The sequence below is a fragment of the Larimichthys crocea genome, chromosome XIII (assembly GCF_000972845.2).
Source record: "Larimichthys crocea isolate SSNF chromosome XIII, L_crocea_2.0, whole genome shotgun sequence".
NCBI classification, from domain to species: Eukaryota; Metazoa; Chordata; class Actinopteri; family Sciaenidae; genus Larimichthys; species Larimichthys crocea.
Genome location: NC_040023.1, coordinates 10,559,049 through 10,578,768, shown reverse-complemented (window position 1 = coordinate 10,578,768; position 19,720 = coordinate 10,559,049). Strand labels below are relative to the sequence as shown.

The 19,720-nt window shown below is 40.5% G+C and overlaps 5 protein-coding genes across 5 annotated transcripts; 2 read left to right on the top strand and 3 right to left on the bottom strand.

Moving 5' to 3' along the window:
- Nucleotides 1-907: 907 nt before the first annotated feature.
- On the bottom strand, nt 908-5,753 carry tap2a (transporter associated with antigen processing, subunit type a). The gene is made up of 11 exons (XM_027286624.1): nt 5,182-5,753; nt 4,981-5,095; nt 4,764-4,894; nt 4,314-4,519; nt 3,905-4,102; nt 3,677-3,805; nt 3,370-3,558; nt 2,978-3,151; nt 2,404-2,563; nt 1,911-2,047; nt 908-1,437 (listed from the first exon to the last, which is right to left on the bottom strand). Exons 1-11 carry the CDS (start codon nt 5,690-5,692, stop codon nt 1,231-1,233), a joined length of 2,157 nt encoding a protein of 718 aa, XP_027142425.1. The 5' UTR covers nt 5,693-5,753; the 3' UTR covers nt 908-1,230.
- Nucleotides 5,754-5,986: 233 nt separating this feature from the next.
- On the bottom strand, nt 5,987-8,996 carry psmb9a (proteasome 20S subunit beta 9a). Its single transcript, XM_027286688.1, has 6 exons — nt 8,668-8,996; nt 8,497-8,564; nt 8,276-8,407; nt 7,735-7,864; nt 6,725-6,866; nt 5,987-6,631 (listed from the first exon to the last, which is right to left on the bottom strand). Exons 1-6 carry the CDS (start codon nt 8,716-8,718, stop codon nt 6,504-6,506), a joined length of 651 nt encoding a protein of 216 aa, XP_027142489.1. The 5' UTR covers nt 8,719-8,996; the 3' UTR covers nt 5,987-6,503.
- A 311-nt stretch (nt 8,997-9,307) lies between these two features.
- On the bottom strand, nt 9,308-12,418 carry psmb12 (proteasome 20S subunit beta 12). The gene is made up of 6 exons (XM_010748816.3): nt 12,280-12,418; nt 11,801-11,871; nt 10,894-11,025; nt 10,537-10,666; nt 10,295-10,439; nt 9,308-9,709 (listed from the first exon to the last, which is right to left on the bottom strand). Exons 1-6 carry the CDS (start codon nt 12,325-12,327, stop codon nt 9,582-9,584), a joined length of 654 nt encoding a protein of 217 aa, XP_010747118.2. The 5' UTR covers nt 12,328-12,418; the 3' UTR covers nt 9,308-9,581.
- On the top strand, nt 12,356-15,208 carry psmb13a (proteasome 20S subunit beta 13a). Its single transcript, XM_010748817.3, has 8 exons — nt 12,356-12,487; nt 12,716-12,803; nt 13,607-13,704; nt 13,789-13,929; nt 14,013-14,128; nt 14,210-14,268; nt 14,486-14,637; nt 14,800-15,208. Exons 1-8 carry the CDS (start codon nt 12,426-12,428, stop codon nt 14,909-14,911), a joined length of 828 nt encoding a protein of 275 aa, XP_010747119.3. The 5' UTR covers nt 12,356-12,425; the 3' UTR covers nt 14,912-15,208.
- Nucleotides 15,209-16,222: 1,014 nt separating this feature from the next.
- Nucleotides 16,223-19,682, top strand: psmb8a (proteasome 20S subunit beta 8A). Its single transcript, XM_019276821.2, has 6 exons — nt 16,223-16,621; nt 16,909-17,050; nt 17,428-17,539; nt 18,162-18,291; nt 18,481-18,685; nt 19,230-19,682. The coding sequence occupies exons 1-6, from the start codon at nt 16,472-16,474 to the stop codon at nt 19,316-19,318; spliced, it is 828 nt and encodes a 275-aa protein (XP_019132366.1). The 5' UTR covers nt 16,223-16,471; the 3' UTR covers nt 19,319-19,682.
- Nucleotides 19,683-19,720: the final 38 nt, after the last annotated feature.

Sequence of the window (19,720 nt, the reverse complement as noted above, 5' to 3'; positions counted from 1 at the left end):
CGATATATTATATATTATCAGTATATATATAGAAGTTACTCTTTTATACTTGTTGCTGTGCTGTATATGCACTTTCAGATCCGTTGCATTTCAGAAATCATCGCTTCAGTGCAGTACTGCAGTGAAATGTGAATTTAAGGAGACAAAAAACAAAACATGTACAGTATGTTCATAAAGCCATCTCAGAATACATGAAGTCTTAAATTAAAATTTTTAAAATCCAGGAGAAACAAATGCCTAACTTCTCCGAGGCACGTGACTTCAGTCACCATTTTGTGGATGCACACCCGCCTTGACAAAATGGTGACATATGTTGTCATCTTTGTCGATAGAGGGAGTTGGTGTTTTGACATAATGCTTCACTTCACTTCACTGTACCTTTGGTGTTTATGACACATCACCAGGCAACTTTCCAAAAAGCCTCACTGCCAGAAAACAACAACAACATGATGGTAGTCAGGGACATTCCAAGTCAGCTCAAACAACAAAACTCACCATGCAGTACAGGCACGTGGCTTAAAACCAGAAATACAATGGACACCGATATGTGATTAGACAAATGCCTCAGGCAAAGAGGACTAACCAGTATAATTAATTTGCAGTTACAATGAATATTTTTCTGTGGGATTAAAAACTAAATTTCCTTGTAGAGGCATGTAGAACACTTTTCTACTTTTTTTCCTATTTACTTTGACTACTTTTTAGTCTGGGTAATAAATCTGATCACATGTTGGTCAAAGCTTTTGTTATTCATGTTTTTTAGATTTTTGATTCAATTTATGTCATTTAAATGTCCTAAAAATGTGTTCTAACAGGAGTCAACTCAGGTCACTGTGATCCTAATGATTAATGTTTTATTTGGGACATTCCCATAAAGAAACCTTTGCCCGCAATAAACAAAGCTTTATGGTGTGCTTTCATGTCAAACCTTTATTAATATTTACCAAATATCAGGACATGAAATGGAAATCAGAAAAGAAACATACAACAGTTTGATTCATTTACAAGACCAAATGTAATTCCTGCAGTCTGCATATATGTACATATCGTGAAGGTGCTTTTTGGGCAAACATGTTTCAAATTACAGATATTTATAAGAAAAACATTGTTCCATATTTTTATTTTTTAAGTATCTACACAAAATATTTACATGAGCTGTTGCTGGCCCTGCTTTTTAACAGATACAGAACAATTCTCTCACAGTATACATCGAGCTCTAGCATCAGTTTGTCATTGTGGTGAGTTTCCTTCAGTGAAGAGCTTCTCTCTCAGTTTGTAGTAGCTTCCCTTCCTGTCCATCAGTTCCTGGTGAGTTCCCCGCTCCTGAACTCTGCCGTCACCAATCAAAACGATCTGATCTGCCTTCTCAATGGTCTTCAGTCTGTGAGCGATCACCAGCAGCGTCTGGTTGGGACAACTAGCCAGGGCTTCCTGAACCTGCGCGGTCAATGACAAATGTATTTATTATTTTATTATCTGGTATTATCTAGTATCTCTCTTAGCAGAGCTAAAGAATGTCAGAAAAAACATTTAGATACATTATTCAATATGTAACAAGGAGTTACACAATTTCATCAACAGCTTGGCACTTCATATATTATACATATATATACTCATATATTTTACATTTCTTTGGGCAATTCTTATCAATTAACTGAGCAATGATGTGTGAGCACATTGTTATACTTGTGCAGCACTTCCTCTTCATATTACTTAAATACTGACAGTTTGTTTTTAGTCAGAATTGACCTCCTTCTGTTCACAGGTGAATACTTGCAGAAGACCATTCATAGATTAACTCACTCATATTATCTCAGTGAGTCTCATCCTCACATTACTCACTGATAATATAGAACTTGTCTAAAATACAAACCTAGAGGCTTGTGTTGTGTTGTGAAGTGGTACCATACCTTATTTTCACTCTCAGCGTCCAGAGAGCTGGTTATTTCATCCAGAATGAGGACCTGTGGCTTTCTAACCAGAGCTCGAGCAATGGCGATGCGTTGCCTCTCACTCTTTGACAACTGGCCACCACCCTCACCCACCTCTGAGAAATGGACATTATAACATCAAAACCAATTAAAGTCAAGGTATAAAGTTAAAAAATAACAACCAGATACAGAAAGATAAGAGGAAAACTCAAATACTAAAGGTATGGTCAACACTAACTACCTGCCCCCAATATATTGTTTGTGTATATTTGTTTATTTTTTGTGCACAAATTAGAATCTACATAAATGTTTGAAATAATAATAATAAAAAAAAACATATTCCATCATCAATTTTGCTCTGGAAATAATATTTTCTTCCTGCATTCTCCAAACTTCCAAAACAGGTTTTTATGTACATGTAGGCTCAGCCGTGTAAAACAGCATACTGTAACTGGTGGTTAAAATAATTCACCTGTATCGTAGCCCTTCTCCAACTTGTTGATGAAGTCATGGGCGTTGGCTTTGCGTGCTGCTTCCTGGATCTCATCTATGGAGCAGTCAGGAAGTCCGTAGGTGATATTATCTCTGATGGAGCCAGAGAAGAGCACAGGCTCCTGGTTCACCACTGCAATCTGTTAAACACAGATAATTAAATATAATGATTACAACAGTTTCACCAATCTCTGCACTGAACTGTACTGTGTTTTCCTTTTGTTATAGCACCTGCCATATCTAAACATGTCCTCTCTGATTCCTGATGGTCTAAACAATATGGGCACTTTGTGGGCACTACTGGAAGAATCTTAGTGCTTTCCTACATTATCCTAAATCCCATTAACCCACTAATTATCTACTAAAGACGGGTCATGAACTTGATGCATTTAAATGTGTCCTTGCTTTGTTTTATTTATCTTATTTTTTTCCATAAGATTGTTGAATGTTGATGTTGTACTTGAACATAAAAATAAATAAATACAGATAACACGAAATTCTCTCACAACAAATAATTCTGTGCGTCATCATAAAAGGCAATAATGATTAATTACCTTCTTGTGGAGGAAACGGTGCTCATAGGATTTCAGTGGTTCATTGTCCAATAGGATTTCTCCTTCCTGTGGTTCGTAGAATCGCTCCAGCAGACTCACACAGGTGCTTTTTCCTTCTCCAGATGGACCCACCAGTGCCGTCATCTGACCCGACTTCAGCTCCAAAGAAAAGTCCTGAAGGGAAGAGATGACAATGGTTGTAAAAACACAGCTTAGCCACAATATACAACATTCATCCAGCACACACACATAGGCCCATAGTGGGTGGAAATGTTCATCCATAAATCGAATGTTAACTATAAATACATTGTAACTTTATACTATTCATTTCAATGAACTGTCTAAATTGAAACCAATGAGTCCCCCTCGTCTACCTGTCATTGGGACCTCACCTGCAGCACTGTTTTGTTGGGGTATGCAGGATAGGAGAAGTTGAGATGGCGGAAGATGATGTGTCCTGTCAGCTGATCAGGTTCGAGTTTCCCGTCTGTGCTGACCTGAGGTTTTCGGTCCAGGTACTCAAACACTTTCCCAGCAGCCCCCACAGAGTTCAGCATGTCACCAAAGATGTAAGTGAATGTCTGGAAGATGGCAGTCACAAAATCACTTAATAACATGTTTACATTCATAGATTACCTAAAAAGCTGCTACTTTCACTTAACCATGACTGACAACAATCTACAGAGCATTAAAGCATACCCTGATGTTTTGTCCAAGGTCTGACTGGTAGAGGATGAAGGAAACCAGGTTGCCAGTGGTCATCTGTCCACTCCGAATGAACAGCCTGCCGTAGTACAACATGGAGACCTGCATGACCAACCCTGTCAACTGTGGACACACACAAACACACACAAAATTAAATGAAGTTATATGCAGTGATATGTTCAACACGACCTGACCTCCAAAAAACACAAAAAAACTTCTCACCCTCCGAGCGAGCAGGTATACAGCCCTGACAGTGTCCCGGCGTGTCTTGAGGGTGTGTGTAACCATCAAGCACCGATCATAGCGACGGGCCTCGTGTTTTTCTGTGTTAAAGCTCCGTACCACACGAATAGCGGACACTGCCTCATTCGCAGCTTCATTTGCCCGAGCCATTGAGTCCTGCACTGCAAGGGACAGCCTCTGAGGACGAAACAAAAAGGACATTATTATTATAACAAAATTATTGCAACAAAATTTGACTAACAAAAGATCAGTTAGTTATCTCAAATCAGGACAAACCAGAGCCCAGTACAGTAGTGAAGGATTCAAGATCAAGCCAGATTATGAGGCAATTCATGTGTTAATCACTTTTATATAAATGAATCACAGTCTTAACATAACCTGCTTTTACCTGGTAGTGTGTGTCATAGATGTTCTGAATGAGACCGGTGATAGGCGTCTCCATCAATACGAGGAAGGTGAGCTTCCATGAAAGATTCATCATCAGGGAGATCATGCCCAGTGTCTTGATGAATGTCCTCAGCAGCACATTGACATTCAGACACACTGTTCTTCCCATCAAGTTGGTGTCTTTAGACAACCTGGATGTAATTTCACCTACACAGAAAATATTTAGAAATGATTTTCTGTTCAGTTCTGTCATGTTTTTTTTGTCCTTCTCTGTTATTCCCCTTTTCTTTTGTCTTAAGTGTCCTGTATTGTTATGTCTAGCTTGACCCGTCCTGAAATGTCCTGTCTTGTGTTTATATATGTATATGTAATGTCCAGTTAGTGACTTATTCTGTCCTTCATGTGCCTGAGAAATAACTCATACACCATCAATTATTTTTAATTTCCTTACCTGTCTTAATGGTCTCAAAGAATCCAATTTCCTGTTTGGTCAGAGCCCCAAACAGCTTGACTTTCACTCTGCATGTGTAGGCACTGATGGCACACATTAAGAGACCCCCTCTGCAGCCTGCACTCACAGAACTATAAAGAAATCAATTATAAAAAAGAAAGTCAGTGAGATATTACCCATGAGCCATAGAAACAGATTGTAGAGCAGCAGTCCTTACCTTCCCAGAGAGTACAGGCCCAAGAAGAGGACTGCAGATATAAATTCATTCTGCTGGTACTGACTGCCAAGGATGTCAATGACTCTCCCAGTGTAGAAAGGGATGAACATCTCACCTGAGATGAGACACACAGGTACACATGAGACACAGATGGATGAAGATACATCAGCCTGTTAGACAATCACCAGCATCTGTACTTACAGATAACAGCCAATGACAAGAACACAAGCCCCCCGAGCAGTAGTGGATAGTCAGGTTTGTACAGGTGGAGGACTCTCACAAACAGCTCTCTGGATTTCTGCTTCTTCTCTTTACCGGCGGCCGCATCGTCGCTGTCCGGGATGGTCATTTCCCAAAACAGTGCAGCAGCCAGCGACGCACCGGTCCCCATCAGCCAGCAGCGCATATCCGCCAATAAGCCACACTGCGTCTCCTCATGGTACAGCACTTTGGTCCCGGTCTCAAACACCGCGGGTAGCAGACTGTGCACCGTTATAAAGCGAATCAGCAACGGTTTGAGTTCTCCCAGGCTGAGCCCAGTAACAACAGTCAGTGCCAAACACCGAAGAGCCGCAGACACCCAAATGCGCGTAACATGCCCAAAAATACGGTGAATCACCTCAAATCCCGATGCGTAAAACAAGGAAAGGTCCACGCAAACGGCTAAAATCAAAGTAACAACTTTGCGCATTATTGCTGTGCTGTGTGCCATTTTCGACCGACAGTCGTCCTCGTATGACCCGCTCTGCTGCGGGACAAGTGTTTTAGGTTTCACTTACTTTCAGTTTCATTTTCTGGCACGAAGAGGGATTTCCCTGAAACACAAACTGCTAATACAGGATTCTAACTTCAGGATTATTCTAATAATTAAGCATCCTGCTCTTCCTTCAAATGAACCATCATCATTACACTTAATTAAAAAGTTATAACGTCCATATGAGACATCAATCTGCCTCAGAACATTAAACTGCTTTTGAAGGGAAGGTTCATGGTGAAAAAAAGGTAAAACTTTTTAACACAGGGATTTTATTTAAATTTAACATTAAATGACGTGTGTGTCTCATTCCAAATGTATCAACCATGATATACATTCATATTCAAAATGCATGTGCATTTAATCAGACTTTAAATGATGTCTGGCTAAAGGAATGGCATGAGTTCAGGCTTTGTCAAGGTACATTTACTTTTATTTACTCTGCCACTCAGTGTAGTAGTGGTATTGTCACGTGGTAGCCTTGGTTATATTTTAAAGTCTGTTACTGAGTCACAACCTTGATCAGCTGATGATCTGAGGCTGCTAGCAGCTTTTATATTACACTAACACAAAGGCTACCCACTGTTACACCTGAAATAGCTTTGGGAATTATAGAACAATGCAGTAAATTAAATGTCAACGATCAAATTAGTAGTAAAAGTATGCTGGTGAAACAAAATGATGGTTATTGTGAGCAACACACATATTTAATTGCATCCTGCACAACAGTGTCTTGGCAGACTATAATTAATATATGTTTATATATTGATCACTGATCAAAGAAGGTGGGTAAGTCATTTCCTAGAATGACTTTCTCCTCTGCGCTGTGTTCATCAATGGTGACAAGATAGGCCACACCACCACTGGAGCCGTCACGGTTCATTGCCAAAGAGAGAGCTACAAGAAAGAGAGAGCAGGTGAAACAGGTGAGCAGATTGAACAAAATTATGTGTTTGTATTTTTTGTACTTTCTGTAGAAAACAAACTTACTGCTGACAACAAACTGCTGGCACTCCTCCTTGCTCATTCCCTTGCGATACTCTGCATCAACAAAGCCATAAACATATGAGCTGCCAGAGCCACCGACTGCAAAGGGCTGTCTTGTCAGGAGACCATTCAGGGTTGCAAACACCTGGGAGAGGTCAAAGAGCGAAGGAACAGTGGGTAACAAGACAGAGCACAACATCATTCTGTGAGGAAATAATATAACTTTTCTAACTATTTTTATGTTAGTGAAACTGGATCGTATGGAGAAAATGTTTTCTGGTTTCCCTCCATCAGCTCTCTGTGATTTACAGAGTTTACTGATGGACAGTAAAGAAACTGCTATGAACTCCAGCTGCTGTTAGTTCATTAGCTCAGTTAGCTTTGATGTTACTGACCAAAGTGTCGGAAGCCCTAAGCGACCATGCATTCATACATTTTATTTCCTCTGAGTTCATTTCATTTGTTGTCTCAAGTTATTTATGTCATTACAATGAAAAATTGTTATGTGATGTCACATGTGATGGAAATCTCAGGCCTACCATATTTGATGAATTATCTTGAGATCCTGAATTATTACGTAGTTATCCTGGGAAAACAAATTCTCCTTTCAAGAAAATTATCCTGTTATTGTTGGGATAACAACCTTTGTTATTTCATGATAAAGACATAAATAACTTCAGAACTTGAGAAAACAGAGGAAATAAAATGTATGAAAGCATGACCGCTTAGGGCTTCCGTACAAACAATAGGGCAGTGTTGGTGTTTGCAGTGGTAGCACAAGAGCTTGAGAGGAGGCCTAGGATGAGGTGAGGGTATGCTGGCAGAGACTGCGTGGGTAATGTATCCGGGATCAGCAGCCTTTACTGGACATAGTGGCAGAGGCGAAAAGATACACGTGTACAACTGTCCATATTCATGAGCAGTGTATAAGTAAACTGTGAAAAACAAATCTTACTTAATGTTGCTTTAAAGTTTAGTTCTCTTCCTGCAGCCATCTACATGTGCTTACTGACCTGTCCTTTATTTCTTCTGTCCCATCCGGCCACGATGAGATGTGCTGACAGCTCCTCCTTGTACTTGTATGAGATGTTTCTCACCAGAGTGGCAGCTGAGCGAACCTGGGGGTCCTCACCTATCTCAATGCTGACATAAGAAGACATAAAAGAAGATGAAATATCCTATTAGGGGCGGCAGTAGCTCAGTCCATAGAGACTCGGCTTTGGGAACCGGAGGGTGGCCGGTTGACCAAAGTATGGAAGGTGGACTGGTAGCTGGAGAGGTGCCAGTTCACCGTGCAAGGCACTGAACCCCCGGCTGCTCTCATGCATGTAAAAGCGACTTAAATGAAAAAAGGAGTTTCCCCTTGAGTGATCAATAAAGTCTCTATATTATCTGAGCCATTATATGAATTTACATATACATTTTAATAAGTCCTTTCTCATTTAGGTAGATTCAGAAAGGCACCTCTAATCAGAGTTTGACTGCACCTTAACATTATGTGATATTTAATAAAATGCCAACAGGTGTGTGGGCGGACATTTCCAGTTTATTTACCTGTGAACATCGAGGTGGTAGTTGACCATCTCAGCGATGGTCTGAGCATCTGCTGCAGAGCCGGACAGAGCACAGTAGATCTTGTCATGGAGTGGGGACAGCTTGTTCATCACCCTGTTCACCACTGATGCCCTGGACAGAGACATGGAGACGGACAGAGCGTGAGAGTGACAAGGGAAGATATAATTATGTCATGAGAAGTGCACACAGTGCATGCTTACCCTGCAGACACCCGGGAATCAGACCCCAACACGACCCCTCCATTATACTCGATGGCGATGATGGTAGTCTGCAAAGCAAATCAAACAATTTGTAATTCATCCCCATTACGCATGTGGCCCAGGTACGAGATGCAGGTTTTCGGCAGTGCGCACATAAAATCTCATACTTACTCCTGTTTTCACCTCCTCTGATAACCACTCTGGCCCTGTTTCTTCCAGCATGATGAAGCGCTGCAGAGGCTTCGGTAACGACAACAACGACCGTGTCTGTCGGTCAGGGAAGTCACGGTGACACCAGAGGTAACCGGAGCGTAAAGTCCCGGTTTATGTTGTCTTCTTGTCGTCGAAACCTTCTTTACTGTTCCTTAAAACTGTTTTCTACCGGTTTGATTTAGCAATGAATTGTACAGTCATGCATCAGACGGACTCCATGTTTTCCTGAGTTAAATCGAAATTGAAAGTTAAAGTGTTCCTCCTCTGACAGAGCCGAGAGTCAGCTCAAAGCTTTGCTGCGATCCGTGGTGCAGTGGAGTCTGGAGAGGTGGGTACAGTCTGGAGTTAAGCCTCAGTGTTTTAAAGCCAGGTACACGTAAGACTATTATTAGATATTAGGCCAGTAACATTTACACATTATCTTATAACTCATACATTAGATAATTTACTCTACATACAATATATATATATGTGTGTGTGTGTGTGTGTGTGTGTGTGTGTGTGTGTGTGTATATACAACAACAGCAGCAACAAGCACAGTAATTTACAGAACATATCAAGTCTTTGTCCTAGGCAAAATAAATGAAGAGAAAATGAGGAGGTTTCAGAAAATGTTTATTTTTATGTCACATGTTTTCATACATTAAAAAATACAGAGACGTAATTTGGACACAAAAACGGCAAAGAAACCTTATTGTATTATTCATGATTATGTTTTTATTGTGGAATGATGATTTTGTATGATGAGACTCAACAGTTGTGACTTCAGGTAGTGTGTGTGCATCATTTGTCCTACACAAAGCAAATTAGTGATAAACTACAAACAACTACTCCAAAGTCCGGTCCAAATTTCAGTGGTTGTTCAAAGGTGGTCACTCATCGTGGAACTTAGGGAGCTTGTCACCAGGTACAACCACATGCTCCACCCCTGTCTCCGTGATCACCACCAGGTGAGCCACTCCCCCGCTGACGTTGTCTCTGCCCATGGCCAGAGCAAGAGCTGTGAGCACAGGCACAAAGGGATGAAGTAAAGGGAGGGCAGAGGAGGGAAGAAGACAGACAGGAACAAAACACAGGAGACATACAGGTTTATGCAGCTCCTAACTGCAACTACTAGGTCACCAACAAACATTTAATGTGTTTACAAATGATTTTCATTGAACTCTTTACCATAATTGCAATTCCTCTCATAAAAGAAACACTGCAGAGTGTTGGATATTGAGTATGCAAGAACATAAATGTCCTCTGAACATATTAATCTAACCTCGCGTTTCAGGTTATACTTCAATAAACTTCAAATAAACTGAGCCAACTCAGCATGCTGCTGTGAAAGTTTGTCTGTAAAACCTTAGTTTTTATGTCAAACTTTCATTTTATATTTCATTACAAACGCAGCAAACATTAGCTGAGCTAATCCTCATCTTCTGTTCAACCCATCATTCATATTCTTACATTTTCATGCAATAAAAACCTGATTTACCCAAAAGCCATTTCAAATCCTGACATGAACTTCCCGACAAAACAAGTACAAACTTTAGTACAAAATTAGCATATAGAGGTAAGATAAATAAATAAATAAAAGTACCATTATTGGCAAACTGTAGGCATTCCTCTCTGCTCATGTTGGGTTTGTATTTGGCGTCAACATAGCCGTAGATATACGTGCTGCCAGAGCCACCGATGGTAACAGGCTGACTGATTAACATCCCGCCTAGAGACACAACGTACACCTGCAGAAGGATGAAGGACATCAGTAATGCAGCTGTATGCAGGTGGACATCATCACTGCTTCTCTGATGTTTAACTGTCTTCACAGCCACTTCTTACCTGTGGTCCTTTCTTCCTGTCCCAGCCTGCTGTGATGAAGCCAGCCTGTAGTTCATCTTTGTTTTTGTAACACAGTTCTTTCAGCACTGATGCTGCTGAAATCACCAGAGGAGGGGTCTCCATCTGGACACTTTGGATTAGGAAACATCAAGGAAGATCAAGGAGAGTCAAATTTTAAAGTTTGTGCTGCTGGAAACAAAAGAGACTTTGAATCTTTTATGTGTTGTCTTTGTACAGGTGAATATACAGTAAACAATATTATTTCAATGTGAAATATCACATGCAGACATGCTTTCTTTGTGTGCATACTTGCATGTGTAATATGTGCTAATATAGTTTTAATACGTGTGTGCGCACCTGTGGAAGGACAGATGGAACTTTGCAGTCTTGATGACGGCCTGAGCATCTGCGAGTGATCCAGCCATGCAGCAGAAGATCCGGTCATGAACCTGAATGACCTTGTTGATGGTCTTAGATGATACATATTCTCTGAAGAGAGAGACAAAGAGAAGGTGAACACAGCTTTCAGAGAGACTACACAAGCAACAGGGAGAAGAGAGGCTGTTGAATCTCTGACGAGAAGTGTTATCATTAAGCTAAAAGGCTCAGCATTATACAAGGATCAGGTTCCACACATGCTTCCAAATCAATAAAGTTATTCACTACTTACTACTCAGACAAATAATACACAACCCAGGTTAAAACTTCTGCATGTGCAGGATGAGTATTCGACTTTTTAATTTACTTGTTCTTCTAGCTTAATCAGTGGTGGAAAAAATATTCAGGTCATTAACTTAAGTAAAAATAAATTGAAATACCACACTGTAAAACAGAATCCTGCATAAAATGTCACATAAGTAAAAGAATTAAAGTAGCATTAACAAACTGTACTCTGTATAATCTGCTGTATAATATACTGTTAAATAGTTTAATCAAGGTATTGTATTTTAACAGTTCATTACATGTAATGCATGTAAAATCTTAACCTGTAAATATCTTGCTGTCAAATAAATGAAATGCAAAAAAAAAGTACAATATTCCTCTGAATTGCTGAGTAGAAGTATTTGTAAGTATAAGTGGTATGAAATGGAAACACTCAGGTAAAATGCAAATACATTAAAGTATAACTTCTAACCTATGTGCAGAGTTTTGTTTCAGTGTATCAACTTGAACTTGTGGATTTAATCTTTTTGAGCAGGTCATCTTCTGTATGAATGTGTTTAACAACATAAACAACCAAAGTATATCGGCACAACATCCTCACCCTCCAATGGAAGCCCTGGAATCTGACCCAATCACGACCCCTCCATCAAAAGTGGCAGCCAGGATGGTGGTCTGAGGAGAGAGATGTTTTTATTGAGCCAGATATGACACTGCGTTAAACAGCAACACAGAGATACTGATTTCTCATGGCTCTGTGTTCATTCATGCAGACTGAACACTATGAATTCTGGGATTTGGAGTCCTGTGAAGGGACTTTTTTTTACGGAGATATTAACTGAAAACGAAAGTTTAGCCAGTCGTTTTTTCTATAAATGAGACAAATAAAGTCAATCAGAGCAAATATGAACAAGTTACTGATAATTTAACACGTGGAATGTCCCGTCGATGTCACTTCACTCTGTGTTGCTTCCACCAGGTAAAGCATCACCTGTTCATCCGCGTATCAAACATTTTACGCGTAAATGCGCTTTGGTGCTGAATCAGTAGATAAAGACAGTCAACCGGTCCGGATTCACTCACCCCTGTGCTGACTCCTTTGACTTGTGAGTCCGTGCAGCGTTTCTCCATTTTCAGTCCAAAATCGAAAGAGAGGAAGGAGAGGCGACGCTCAGAACAGCGACCTCAGGCGCACAGGGACGCGCAGAGAAGCCGCAGTCAGATGCAGTATGGCGCTATCAAATGTCCTCGAACCTCCTGTCTCTGGGTTTAATTTCGACAACGCAGCGAGGTATGAGCTTCTTACAATGTTTTCTCAGCAGCAGACTGTATCAGTCATGACAGGAAATTAAATGAATCTATCGGTTACACTGAGCGTCCACCTGGATCAAAAGTGAAAGTAACTTTTTTCCTGCTTGTTTATCAGTTTAATCAATGCGACTATAGTGATGATGTGTTCATGGTCATATTAATTATAATGTATATTCAGTTGACCCCCCTCCTCCCTCCCTCTCTCTAGGAATGCTGCATTAGAGGGTCTGTTTGATGGAGGACAGGCACCTAAACCTCTGAAAACAGGCACCACGATCGCAGGAGTGGTGTTCAAGGCGAGTACAGAGCTGCATATATATAATGACTTTCCATCCTTCAGTCCATGAACTATAAATTGGATTACTTATATTCCTTTTCAGAGTATACCAGACTGATTTCTAACTTCCAGGCAGACATTGTTCTTCAAAGTTTGAGAATAATATAAATGCAAACTTGCAGAAACAACCAAACTGCTTTTTCTTTTACACCACAGTTACTTATTTTGTCTTCTATAGTTGTGGGAACAGAGTCTCCATGATGAATCCTGCAAACTGCACTCCAGTTTTGTTTTAAAGTCCAGAAGACAAATTATAAACATGGACATGACAAAAATAAATACTGGATATTTTCTTGCTTTAAACATGTTGCTGTTTACCAGGCCACACATAAATGTCATGCTGGAGCATCATTGAACACAATGGGGACATTTTTTCAGATGAGATTTATTATTTTCATTATTTTAGATTCATAATTTTTATTGCCTTTGCACAGATTACAGGTACTGAGACAACGACATGCAGTGTTATACAGTCTCTGTTTGCACCTGCACTGACTGCCACAAATGCAAGCCTTGACAAGAACATAAAATTCAATGAATGTCAACTGTGAGAGTTTAATATATTGCCCAGGAGCTGCCCAGCTCATCCACAGTCATCCACTACTGGTGACTGCATGGCTTCACTGGACCAACTGACATTTTAGTGCCTTGCCCCAGGGCACTTAAAGGAGTTCTCTGGAGCTGCTGTTGCACGTCAAGTACATAAATAATATTTGCATAATAAACTTATATCCCTATGTGTGTGTGTGTGTGTTGGTGCAGGATGGGGTGGTGCTCGGAGCAGACACGAGAGCTACCTCCAGTGAAGTGGTGGCCGACAAGATGTGTGCAAAGATCCATTACATTGCTCCAAATATATAGTAAGTCTCTTACATGGTACACTGAACCCATGAGCAGTTATCGGACCACCCTGTTTACCATAAACTGTCTCTCTGTCTGTTCAGCTGTTGTGGAGCAGGTACAGCAGCAGATACAGAGAAGACCACAGAGCTCCTCTCTTCCAACCTCACCATCTTCTCTCTGAACAGCGGGAGGAACCCTCGCGTCGTCATGGCTGTCAACATACTACAGGACATGCTGTACAGGTTTGTGTAACACACACACACACACACACATGTACACATGGTGTTCATCAGGCTTCCTGTGTTTTGATCTCTGTGCTCCTCAGGTATCACGGTCAAATTGGTGCTAATCTTATACTGGGAGGAGTAGATTGCACTGGGAATCACCTGTACACAGTGGGACCATATGGAAGTGTAAATCAGGTGCCTTACCTTGCAATGGGTATGTAAATAATAATGTGTACAGCATTAATCTATACACGTTGGCACCTATTTCATCTGACTTCTCTTTGTGTCCATGCAGGATCTGGTGATCTGGCTGCTCTTGGGATCCTAGAGGACGGGTTCAAACCCGATCTAGAGGTGCGTTACCTCAGTCTCTAGTTGTGATCATTTAGTTAGATCATGAAAATGTTTCACTTACATCTGGACATCTTTGAATAATCACTGTGTAGTGTAGCAGCACTGCTATGCAAAGAAGCCTGTGGATTATGTAGACAGATTTTAAAACTGATGAATGCCTCTGTCTTCACCTTCATGTTCTCTCCATCGTTTCCCTGATTTCTCTTAACTCTCTCAGTTGGAAAAGGCAAAGGAGCTCGTGCGCAATGCCATCCACGCAGGCATCATGAGTGACCTCGGCTCAGGCAACAACATCGACATCTGTGTCATCACCAAACAAGGAGTGGACTACATCAGGCCGTACCAGGAGTCAGAGTACAAAGACAACAGGTAGGCCACAATGAGTATAACTATATTCAAGATCCTTAAAAGAGATTTTAGTAGGTCTTTGAGGGGGAGTAACTGTCAGTGTGACTGTGCATTACTTTAACATTTACCTTTTTTTTAAATACTATTTAATGCTTATCTATTTCTTTCTTTTTTGTCTCGTAGGAAAATGAAATACAGATATCGACCAGGTACAACACCAGTTCTGACAGAGAAAGTCGTCCCCTTAAAGCTGGAGGTTGTACAGGAGACTGTGCAGCAGATGGATACAGCCTGACCTACTACACACTATCACACCACATGAATACCACAACATTCATCAGTGAACGTCTTTAATTCGTATTACATTTGTTATTCACTAGAATTCAAATATAAGCAGTGAAATATCTCAGACATTTTATTAACACTGTCATCATGGTTTCTACTCCGCTGCTATGCTTCACTGTGATGTGGAGTAGTTGAGAAACTCTGTGATACTGCAGAGGCACTGACCACAGCAAGCAGGAAGACTGTAACGTGTTTTTATAATACGGGAAAAATAATAAAAAATCAATCAATAAAATTCAGTTTGACCCGTTGCCTAATTTCTTTTCATGATTTGTGATTATTATGTGACTTTTCTGTAATATTCTAACCTCAGCAGCCCAATACTTATAATATTAATAATAATAACAGAGCTAACAAAGAGAAGGCTGCTGCATTTTACATAAATCTATGTCATACTTGTGGAAATGTATAATAATGTTTGAATTAAAATAGACGTGTGTTAAATGTATCTGGGTAAGTATAAGGTCACACACATTATATTGCTTTTGAGTGTTGTGTAACTACTATGGATTATATTATCTGAAGTGCCTAATAATCATTTAAAGATATTAAACTGTGTGATTATGTTGAACTATTGCTTTTAAGAATGTTGTATAACCAGCAGAGTGTTTTTGCAGATTACAGTTTGTGTCTGAGTGCAGTCCCACGTCTGAGGTATGTGTGTGAGCACAACTAGAAACTGTTACAAAGCATCTGAATCTAGGCACAGAGAGTACCCAAGGACACGAGGGTCCAAGAAAAGAGCACACACACACACACACAGGCAACGGCTGCACCCAGCAGACTATCCTGTATGAAGATTATAACAAATATGTAACCATTTGTGTGTTTTAATAAAACTAGCTGGAGACTGAGGGCAGAACTCAGCAGGGCGTGAAGGTGTGCAGATCGCGGGGTCTGTAAGAACTGAGAGCTGTGTTCTCCCTTGGCCAAGGCGAAATAGAAAACTTGTCTTTGTCTCCTTCATTCAAACATCTCTTTGTGTGTATTACAGGTCTACAGAATTCGGGGTGGTTTGAATCACCACAACATACTACATCATTAACATGTCATTAACCTGGCTGTAATATGCAAACATGCATTAATGTATTTTCCCCTCTGCTGGTTTCCACAAACCTGAGTGTTCCATTTCCGCTTAGAGACTGATGATGAGCACAGTGTAATGCTCTCCTATTGGCCCGTGGTCTTTTTTATTTAAGATGAATATCTCGCAGGTTTTTGTTTCCAGTTTTAGGTTTTTTATTTTGATGAATTAACTTTTTGATTAGCAAAAAACAAGCAGAATGGAGCAGGTTAATAGTTGTGCATCGGTTCTGTGTCGCTGACAGGTTCTGAGTTATTTTGAAGGGACACAACTACAGAAAACATTTTAAACCCTTTCACTTTCGAATTCTTTGTCACGTACGAGGAAATTATCTTTGACGCACTGTCCAAGCACCATCGTCATTTTGGACTCAACACCTGAACTATAAAATATTATCAGAATACAGTTAATTCACTTTAAAGCACAATGGCTCTTTTCGACGTAAGTGGCTTTAAGCCTTATTCTGAGCTCCGCGGGCAGATTCTTCCAGCAGGACAGACGCACCTCGTCGACCGAACCAACCACTACGCTTTCGGGACCAAAACTCAAGAATTTGCCGTACCTCTGGGTGTAGATGTGAGTATCGTGAGTGTTTGGTTACAATCATTTTCTAAATCCTGCCACACGCAGGACGCGTCAGACGCGGAGAGGTTCAAGTTATTTTACGCGTCTGTGGTTTTCAGAGAGTGGCGCGTGTTTGATGTGAAATGTTATATCATGCATTTATCTGAACTGTCACGAGTTACTGTCAAAGAATATTATGTTATGATAGATAATCTACTCTCATGCTGTCTTGCACACACACATAAAGAGTTATTACACATCATGCGTCCCACTAAAGTCCTTCTTTGATTTCACTTCAGCCTTCAGGTTTTCTCAAGTCCTGCAACCGTGACGGAGGTGTGTGCATAGAGCTGAACCACGGCACGACCACCCTGGCCTTCAAGTTCAGACATGGAGTCATCGTGGCTGTGGACTCCAGAGCATCAGCTGGCCGTTACCTAGGTAAATACACATGTCTGGAAAAGTTTGGAAAATGTGTTATTTCTCTTCTAGACTTGGAAAAGGTTAGACAATCTGGGACTGCAGAAAAAGCAGGGCAACATGTAGGGAAAAGTAGATTACACAAAGCATATCCTGTATATCCTGTATTTCCCATAATCTGATCGTATAATGAAAAGGAATAGCGTGACATGACCCAGTCAGCCATACTGCCCATCCACCATCAACACAGTGCAACCAACTGTAAGAGGTGTGAAGCTTTAAAATATAAAATCAAGGGACCAGGATCTAAGTATGACAAAATGTAAGGCGACAAGGAGCTGCTACAGTGGACTGCTTAAAAGTGTTGACATCTTGGTCACTAAATGTCTCCTCTGCAGCGTCCAACGATGTCAACAAGGTCATAGAGATCAACCCCTACCTGCTGGGCACCATGTCGGGCAGCGCTGCAGACTGTCAGTACTGGGAGAGACTCCTGGCTAAAGAGTGCAGGTCTGTCATGCTGTGTTTTCAATAATAATCCCATTATTCCATTTGCTTTTGTCATTTAATGTTCAATGTATGTGTGTGTCTGAGGTGGTGTGTTATGAATGTAGAATCCTTCAACATGAATCTGGTTCATGTTTTAGAGCTTCATGACCTAATACATAAAGTATAGCAGCTGTATTTGGAAGGAAAGTAATATCTGATCAATCAGAGGGGAAGAAACTGCAGAAGCTTCTCTGCTTTACTTTCTTATTTGTGAGTGAGGCAAAGCGGTTCAGTGGTTAGGACTGTGACTTTACAGCAAGAAGGTCCTGGGCTATATAGGTCGTGGGTTTGAACCCCACATGAGCCAAATTGGGCCTTCCTATGTGGATGTCACGTGAACACATGCATATTCTTCTTTATCAAGAAACTAAAAGCAAGACTTGCTTAATTCTAATTACAGTGATGCAGATTTACATTTCAATGAAAACATGAATAAAAATCCCCAAATAAAATGAAATAAGTCAGTGTTCTTATAAACCCAGGAGGAGTATCAAGATTATTTCCTTTCAGTGTTGGCAGGACACAAGTTCAGGCCAACCTGGATTATGAACTGATTAGAACCTTCTATTATAATTTCATCCAGGCTGTACAGGCTGAGGAACAATCACAGGATCTCTGTGGCTGCAGCCTCCAAGCTGCTGTCTAACATGATGCTGGGTTACAGAGGCATGGGGCTGTCCATGGGAAGCATGATCTGTGGATGGGACAAAGAGGTAAGCTGTGGGTGTGTTTGTGGATGTGTGTGTCTCACAGTCTGCACTGCTTGAAGCCACATGAAACCACAACATATTTTAATTGTCACATCTCTTTTTTTTTAAGTACTCTTATATTATCAAAAGACAGTTTTCTCTACATATACAATAATTCACCTGCAGACCACATAACGACTGTGTGCTCTACAGGGACCTGGTCTGTATTATGTGGACGATAATGGGACTCGTCTGTCTGGCCGTATGTTCTCTACCGGCTGTGGTAACAGTTACGCTTATGGTGTGGTGGACAGCGGTTACCGGGAAGACATGACAGTTGAGGAGGCGTATGAACTGGGCCGTCGGGGCATCGCTCACGCTACACACAGGGATGCTTACTCTGGAGGAGTGGTCAACAGTGAGTATACTGTTCTTATATTTTGTTTTAGATTTAACATTTAAGTCTTGGATCTGTATTTAAAACATTCTTTATTACTCCAATGGTTGTCAGAACACTTGATCTGTTGTTCCAAACTGAAATCCTCACTGTTAGATGCATTGGTGTGATATTTTGTACAGACATTCATGTTTCCTGTAGAATAAATCTGATTTCTTTGAGCCCCTGACTATCTCTTAAATATCTGAAAAACCTTTGGATGGATCGCCATGAATTTTGGTTCAGACATTAATGTCCTCTGTCAGGATGAATTGTCAAAGTTTAATCTATAAACAAAAAGAAAGAAAAACTAAACTGGGGGTTTAAACCACAACCAGGTTTATGTCATCAAGTGTAAACGTGCAAAAAAAGTTTAACTGAGCAAAGACTGAATGTTTTATAGCACTGAAATGTACAAAGCAGTAGTCTGTGAGCACCTGTAAATGGTAAAATGTAATCTTTATGTGTACATTTGTGGTAATATGTGTGTGTATGTGATCATTTGTGTGTGTGTGTGTTTGTTTAGTGTACCACATGCAGGAGGATGGCTGGATAAAGGTGTGTAAGGAAGATGTATCAGAGCTGATCCACCGCTACAGGAAGGGAATGTTCTGAGTTTCACCCTTCACGCAGAGATCAACCTCAGCACTAAGAACTATTTTAATATATTTGGAATATGCTGAAATAGTTACATCTGATTTTAACAATGAGTCTACTTTGTCTTACCGTGGAGTGTATAAGGAAGTGTGTGATGTTCAACATTCAGTAAAAAGTCAGACAGGTGATGAAATGCTGTCTGACACTTTGCAGGGTTAAATTGTCATCATTAACATCTTTGATCATTGTTCTTTCTGTTATGTAACATTGGTACTGTACATGTTGATACATGGTTCAGTGTAGTAGTTTGTATGTTGTGCTAACCATCCGTCAAAATAATCTAATAAGAACACAAAACCCTAAATAAAGACTGTTCAACTCACTGCTCTGTCCTGTGATGAGTAACCTGAACTGAATAAT

Bases quoted from the DNA above. Each gene is read 5' to 3' on its own strand.
- psmb12 (XM_010748816.3), bottom strand. From the start codon at position 12,327: ATGGAGAAACGCTGCACGGACTCACAAGTCAAAGGAGTCAGCACAGGG. The intron at 11,872-12,279 runs GTGAGTGAATCC...CTCTCTCCTCAG, and splicing joins TCAAAGGAGTCAGCACAGGG to ACCACCATCCTGGCTGCCAC. The intron at 11,026-11,800 runs GTGAGGATGTTG...CTCTCTCTTCAG, and splicing joins TCCAGGGCTTCCATTGGAGG to AGAATATGTATCATCTAAGA.
- psmb8a (XM_019276821.2), top strand. From the start codon at position 16,472: ATGGCTCTTTTCGACGTAAGTGGCTTTAAGCCTTATTCTGAGCTCCGC. The intron at 17,540-18,161 runs GTCTGTCATGCT...AATTTCATCCAG, and splicing joins CTCCTGGCTAAAGAGTGCAG to GCTGTACAGGCTGAGGAACA. The intron at 18,292-18,480 runs GTAAGCTGTGGG...TGTGCTCTACAG, and splicing joins TCTGTGGATGGGACAAAGAG to GGACCTGGTCTGTATTATGT.
- tap2a (XM_027286624.1), bottom strand. From the start codon at position 5,692: ATGGCACACAGCACAGCAATAATGCGCAAAGTTGTTACTTTGATTTTA. The intron at 3,559-3,676 runs GTATGCTTTAAT...GCCATCTTCCAG, and splicing joins ACCTTGGACAAAACATCAGG to ACATTCACTTACATCTTTGG. The intron at 2,048-2,403 runs GTGAATTATTTT...TCCATTTCTCAG, and splicing joins GGAGAAGGGCTACGATACAG to AGGTGGGTGAGGGTGGTGGC.
- psmb13a (XM_010748817.3), top strand. From the start codon at position 12,426: ATGGCGCTATCAAATGTCCTCGAACCTCCTGTCTCTGGGTTTAATTTC. The intron at 12,804-13,606 runs GCGAGTACAGAG...GTGTTGGTGCAG, and splicing joins TCGCAGGAGTGGTGTTCAAG to GATGGGGTGGTGCTCGGAGC. The intron at 14,269-14,485 runs GTGCGTTACCTC...TAACTCTCTCAG, and splicing joins GGTTCAAACCCGATCTAGAG to TTGGAAAAGGCAAAGGAGCT.
- psmb9a (XM_027286688.1), bottom strand. From the start codon at position 8,718: ATGCTGGAAGAAACAGGGCCAGAGTGGTTATCAGAGGAGGTGAAAACA. The intron at 8,565-8,667 runs GTAAGTATGAGA...TTTGCTTTGCAG, and splicing joins CAGAGGAGGTGAAAACAGGA to ACTACCATCATCGCCATCGA. The intron at 7,865-8,275 runs GTAAATAAACTG...TTCTTATGTCAG, and splicing joins TACCACCTCGATGTTCACAG to CATTGAGATAGGTGAGGACC.